This window comes from Mycetomoellerius zeteki, unplaced genomic scaffold (genome assembly GCF_001594055.1).
Source record: "Mycetomoellerius zeteki isolate Tzet28-1 unplaced genomic scaffold, Tzet1.0 scaffold2179, whole genome shotgun sequence".
Taxonomy (NCBI): Eukaryota; Metazoa; Arthropoda; class Insecta; order Hymenoptera; family Formicidae; genus Mycetomoellerius; species Mycetomoellerius zeteki.
This window is the reverse complement of record NW_017257149.1, coordinates 6,110-13,000: the sequence shown is the minus strand read 5'-3', so window position 1 is coordinate 13,000 and position 6,891 is coordinate 6,110. Positions and strand designations below refer to the sequence as shown.

Sequence of the window (6,891 nt, the reverse complement as noted above, 5' to 3'; positions counted from 1 at the left end):
AAATCGTGTTCGTCGACCGGGACGTAACACTCGCAAATGTGTGCTATGTGGGATTTTATATGTTCATAAAAGATAACATGTATTTTTACGTATAAAAATGATAAAATAATAAAAATTAATGAATATCAGACGTCAAATTTGATCTGTTTTGACGCAAAAAATGAGCGAAAAGGCATCTTAAGCTGTAAGAAAATAACCAACGGTATATAAGAAAATCCGTAAATAAAGAAAATAATAAAAATAATTAGTCAATTTCTTATGGCTTAATTGTAGTTTTACGCTTTAGAATCTCATTGTGGACGTCGCTTTATTCGGTGAGGAACGTTGTCGAATTGTATAAAAACTCGTCCGTGCAAGGCTGCGTTCGAAAACATCACTCAGGTGTCCTCGTGTATCACATTATCCTTGTTTAACATTGGGTGAACAACAAGGGTAAAACAATACACGGGAGCACTCGGGTGATATTTCCGAACGCAACGAAGTAGTTCCCCTCTCTCCCTTCTACTGCTCGTGCAACTTGTCTGGGTCATAGATGATGCAACGCATGCTCTCGGCTCTCCTCTGCTCTTAACTTGCCTCGTATTCGCAAACGGATGTGGACGGACAACGTTCTCTTACCAAAGAGTAAAGGTATTCTCTGAGCGTCCTATGCTGTACGAATTTCTAACGGCTACTAACCTCCTTCGATTGATCGCCTATTCTGTCGTGCGTCCATAAGACTTCTTGTGGAATAAGTTTACATGCACGTGGGCATCACACCACGTATGAATCGAGCTAAGTGTTAAGGAAATTATCAAATTCTTTCAAGGGAATTCTCCCTTATTCTCTTTTATATGATACGTACAAAATATACTGTTACATACATCTTTCTATATTAATACGTGATGTACGATATCAATGCATGTTTATAAATAGGTTACTTTTGATACATGCTCGTAATGATTTTGATATGTTTTTATTTTTTGCCCAAATAAGGTACATATTCTTATCCTATGCTGTATGAATTTCTAACGACTATTAATCTCCTTGGATGAATCGCCTATTCTGTGTGCCCGCAAGACTTCTTGTGAAATAGGTTTACATTACGGCACGTGCACGGTGGGCATTACACCACATGTAAATTGAGCAAAGTATTAATCACATTTTGTCAAAGGAAATTTTACCCTATTTTCTCTTATATGGTACGTACAAAAAATATCTATAGGCTTAGTTAACACCGAGTGTATGTGTTTGTGTGGATAAGGTACTATTTTGTGGATGTTATTATAAAGGTTTTGAGGGTTAAGCTGGAAACACAATGAAAAGCACAGGCAATAGGAACAGGGAATAAGAGATTTCAACCTATCAGAAAGCGCCCATTCTAGTATACATGGTTTCTGATAGGTTGAAATCTCTTATTCCCTGTTCCTATTGCCTGTGCTTTTCATTGTGTTTCCAGCTTTACACAGTTTTTAGATTAATAAAGTTTGAAAATAATAAAAAACAACAATATTGTTTTGTTTAGAAAAAGATATGAGTGGAAAACGCAAACGTTTAAATAAAATGTCATCTAGATATTTGAGACGACTTGTACACAATGAAATAAATTTATCACAACATAACGATCAGAGAAGCATATCCAATATACCGCTGAAAACAAATAATATTAATAATTTAAATGATTCAATAAATAATACTGACAATTCAAACGATTCAATAAATGATATTGACAATTCAAACGATTCAATAAATGATATTGACAATTCAAACGATTCAATAAATGATATTGACAATTCAAACGATTCAATAAATGATACTGACAATTTAAATGATTCAATAAATTCAAACGAAATAACATATACAAACTTAGCAAATGAAATATTGAAGTTAGATGATCAGAACAATATTAAAAATATCGAAAAGAAAAGAAGTTTAAAATCTTCGTTATGTAATTGGGCTGTTACTAATAATATTAATCGTATTGCACTGCGCGAATTATTAAAAATTCTCCGTATACACGAATGCTTTTCTGATTTACCGGTCGATCCAAGAACGTTATTACATACACCTTCGCAAACTGAAATCAAAATTATTTCACCTGGTACATATGTACATTTTGGGATTCGTATTGTTGTGCGTTAGAGAAAAATATTTTGAAAAATATAATTACAGATTCAAAAATATATGTACAATAAATGTAGGAATTAATATTGATGGGTTGCCTATGTCAAGATCATCGACATCATCATTATGGCCAATTCTAGGATGCGTTTTGCCTTACAAAGAAGTATTTATAATTGGTGCATATTATGGATCTAAAAAACCAAATAATTGTAATGACTTTTTAAAAAATTTTGTAGAAGAAATAATAAAATTAATAAACAATGGAGTTTTTTTATGTCAAAAATCGTACAATATTAAAATTAAACAAATTGTATGCGATGCTCCTGCAAAATCTTTTATATTGAACGTAAAAGGCCACAGTGGTTATTTTAGTTGTACAAAATGTACAGTTGAAGGTGAATACAGAAACGGACGCGTTTGTTTTGCAGATATTAATGCTGCAAAGAGAACAAATGATAGTTTCAGAAATGAAACAGATGAAAATTTTCATTTGGGCTGCACTATTTTAAAAAATATACCAGAATTACATTTTATAGAAAATATTCCTCTTGACTATATGCACTTACTTTGTCTTGGAGTTATAAGAAAATGTTTTAATTTATGGATAAAAGGTGATTTAAAGGTTCGTTTACAACATTATAAATGTCAAGTATTATCAAACAAGTTAGAAACTGTAATTAAGCAAGCTATACCGGTTGAATTTTGTAGAAAACCCAGATCTTTAGATTATTTAAAACAATGGAAAGCAACCGAGTATAGACAAATTCTATTATATACAGGCCCTATTGTTCTGCAAGACATACTTCCGAATGATTTATATTATCATTTCCTAACTCTTTATGTTGCTGCTAGAATTTTATGTTGTGAGGATTTGTGTAAGAAGTACTTGGATTATGCTGAAGAATTATTGAAGCACTATGTCAAAAGTTTTAAAATTCTATATGGAGAACATCATGTATCTCATAATATTCACGGTCTGATTCATATATGCAATGATGTTAGAATACATGACACTTTAGATTCATTCAGTGCTTTTAGATATGAAAACTTTTTACAAGAGGTAAAAAAATTAATTCGTAAAGCTGATAAACCGTTACAGCAATTGCATAGGAGATATGTAGAGAAAAATATTGTTGCATATAGTGCAGTGTCATATAAAAAAGATCCTAAAATAAAAGTACTGAAGGAACATTTCAATGGTCCGATTATTCATAATTGCACAAGTCCTCAATATAAATTTATCACTACTTCAGGTTATGTTATAAAAATAAATGATAATGTGAATAATTGTTGTCTTATGAGTGATCGAAGCATTCTAAAAATAGAAAATATTGCATATTGTAATACAAGGAAATGCCTAGTTGCTATTGGAAGAAAATATTTAATTAAAAATGATTTATTCGATGTTCCATGTCCATCATCTTTAATTGATATTTACGTAGTTAGTGATATATCTGAATTATTTATATATGAGATATCAGATATTGTTAACAAAATGTTAATAATACCATATACAAACAATACATCTGTAGTTATACCATTATTGCATATTGAATAGACAAGTGATTTATTTATAAATTATAATAATATAGATATATTGAATAAAACGCTGTGTAACAATGAATATGGGCAAGAAATATTATATAGTTGAATTTGAAGACGGTATTCAAATTATACCTGAAAATTGGTTTACTTGTGACAAAAAATCTGCGGTATATTGGCCAAATTTGAAAACTCAGAAAGAATATGACAAAGCAGTTGAAAAAATGAAAGATTTAAAAAATGACAGTATAACAGTTGATATTAAAAAGATATTTGGAAGTACAGGTAAGTTGAAAATTAATAAAATTTTTATTTATACAACTTTAAAGAAATCAGATATTCTTATAATGTATTACAATGTATTATAATTCATTTTCAGATAATTTTGCAAATGCAAAAAAAAAGTTAAAATTAGCTGAGAAATTATCAGATTTGAATTCAGATGAAGACGTAGAAGTTAACAAAAAAAGAAGAAGGCTTAATGCAGCAAAAAATTTTTCTTCAAGCAGTGAAGAAGAAATTGATAAATCTGTAAGAAATAAAAAAATTGAAAAATATCCTGAAATACCACAACAGTTAAAACAGCAAAATAAAATATCAATATCACGTCATATTATAAATGATATAGAAAATTGTCATTCAGAAAAAGAGCAAATACAATACTCACAAGTTAAAAATAATAAAGATCTATTAGCTATTGAACAAGCAAGAGGTAAATAATGCATACAAATTCTGTTAGATTAATGTTTTAAATAATATCTTTGAGATTAATAAAGACATTTATATACATTTTTCACAAATACACGTATACTTTCTGAAAAAAATTGTAATGAAGCGTTAAAGAAAATAGCAAATTCCAAGGATTCTAACTTATGCTTTTGTAATAAAAACGGTAAGAGGAAATTCGTAAATAATATATTAAATAGAAGTACTTACATAAGGGTAAATGAGAGTTAGCGCTGTACTTCGTGCGCACACAATAGTGAATACCTACTATGTGGTGATGTTATAATAAAATATCTTATATAAGTTTAAAATTATCGTTTCAATTTATTTTCGAATCATTTTCATGGTAGTGTGACCTAACATTAGAAATGATCCGAAGATGAATTGAAACATTTAATAATTTTAAATTTATGTAAGATATTATATTATAACGATATAACTCCATATTCATTATCATATGCGTACGGAGTACAGCGCTTATATTTACCCTTGTATACTTCCGTTTGACGCTGTTGAGGATTCTTTGATTATTATTTATTGTGTTAAATTATTATATATTATATATATGTTAATCTTTAAAGTATTGAAATTTTGTGTATGTACATATCTGCAGATTGAGTAAGAGTTATAATATTTACAATTTTATAATCACAGATTTATCAAGCATTCAATTATCTATCATTAAAACAATGGAAAACATTTCTAAATCTCAACGTGATGTTCTTCGTAAAATAGATATATGAATTGTTATCGGTAAAGAAATTGTTATATTTGATAAATAACATTTCTTCATTAACACTGTGAGAATCATTAATAATTATAGTTTATTTATCATTATCTGTATATGTCAGCAGCAGAAATATAAAACAAAAATTTATTTTCTAATACTTGTATTAAATAAAATTGTATTCAATTTTTTCTCAGATATAATTTAATTTGTTTTCTTTTTTTTAGAATTTGATGAATTTAAGCATTACGTATATAAAAATTTTGCTATTGTTAAGCAAAAATTAGATTTATTAATAGAAAACCAATTAAACTTTCTTGAGCAATGGGAAACTAACAATACGCAAAATGATTTAAACGAAAACAACGAAGAGACTGCAAATGTAATGATACAATTTCCAATAAAAACTGATAACGCTTTAAATGAATTGGAAGAGACTCTCACCAATAATGACTATCGCTCAAAATTGGTAAAATATAAATATTTGTCGAGATATTCGTATATGTTATATAATATATTCCTTAATGACACTATGAATTTTAATACTAATTCTTTCTTTAAATTTTAAATAATAGATATGTTCTTTAACTTTTTTATACCTTATTGCATGATAAAACATTCTGTTTATTGCTATTTAAAGATACATAATTATGTTTAATTTTTATACTTATACATTTAAAAAAAAAATGTTTTTCTTAGATAAAAGAACTTTCAAGAATTGGTGGCAAAAACTTGAAAAGTGTTATTTTGAATTTAATGAAAAGAATTTTCTCAATAACTATTGCAAAAGATTACAGTTGGTACGGAAAGAAGAACAACAAAACTTTTTCAGAATTAAACCTTTGCTCAGTTCTAATTAGTAAGTATACATGTATACATATCTAGAAAATATATTTTATTATTAGACATTTTGTTTATACTGCATTTTATGTGTTTTATATGTATGTACAGTCAGCTTGAAAGATTGCAACACTTTTTTTAAATGGGTTTCGGAATGCAGTCTACTCACCGAGCGATTGATTCTTACTCATGGATCTGTAAGTAAGAACGAATCGGTGAGCAAGCTGCATTCCGAAACCCATCGAAAAGAAAATGTTGCAACCTTTTAATCGCTGACTGTATGTACATATATGTACCTATATATTACAAAGTGTCCCAAGTCTTAACATCCAAACGTTATATAAATATCTATGACTAAAAGTTACAAAAAATGTAGTATGAAAAACTACTTTCCTACTTTCAGTCAAAGCAGATCTTAATGTTTAGATACTTGATGTGAATTTATATACATTTCTAATTTCGCAAGCAGCGTGCTGAAATCTTTTTCGGTCTTGAAACGTTATCATGCGCATTATATATATATAATTTATTTTTATTGTAGGTGTAGTTCAGATTAAATATACACAAGCAACTGAATATGAAATTTCGGAACCAATTAAAACATGGCTTCGTCATGCAACTGAAAAATCGAAAAGGATACAACATGATGAAACTGCTTCAACGTAATAAAACTTCTTGTAATTTTATTTTATTCAAACATTAATTGATGTGTGTGTATTTGCGTGCGCGCGTGTATACATATATATATATGTAATTATAATAAAATAAATATGAGTACATTTTAAATATATATTATATATATATGTACAGGGTGTTTCCAAATTAAATCGCAAAACTTCGGGAGCGTGTAGAGGAGTAAAAAACTAAGAAAAAAAGTCCTATAGACATATGCTCGTTTTTGCTCCGTTTCAGAGAAATCGAAAAAAAATGTTTACATTTCTTGCCATATCTAG

General features: G+C 28.5%; 2 protein-coding genes across 2 annotated transcripts in view; both read left to right on the top strand.

Moving 5' to 3' along the window:
• Window positions 1–518: 518 nt before the first annotated feature.
• The window catches only part of LOC108722754 (uncharacterized), an 8,205-nt gene continuing 1,832 nt past the window's right edge, over window positions 519–6,891 (top strand). Inside the window, exons 1-5 of the mRNA XM_018448037.1 lie at window positions 519–630; window positions 976–1,181; window positions 3,696–3,930; window positions 4,025–4,357; window positions 5,326–5,341. Coding sequence (XP_018303539.1) covers window positions 3,723–3,930; window positions 4,025–4,357; window positions 5,326–5,341 — 557 coding nt within the window. The 5' untranslated portion in view covers window positions 519–630; window positions 976–1,181; window positions 3,696–3,722. The remainder of the gene's footprint in view (window positions 631–975; window positions 1,182–3,695; window positions 3,931–4,024; window positions 4,358–5,325; window positions 5,342–6,891) is intronic.
• LOC108722755 (uncharacterized) overlaps window positions 5,344–6,891 on the top strand; it is a 7,238-nt gene continuing 5,690 nt past the window's right edge. The window contains exons 1-3 of the mRNA XM_018448038.1: window positions 5,344–5,567; window positions 5,798–5,957; window positions 6,480–6,600. The gene's annotated coding sequence lies outside the window, so the exon portion shown is untranslated. The remainder of the gene's footprint in view (window positions 5,568–5,797; window positions 5,958–6,479; window positions 6,601–6,891) is intronic.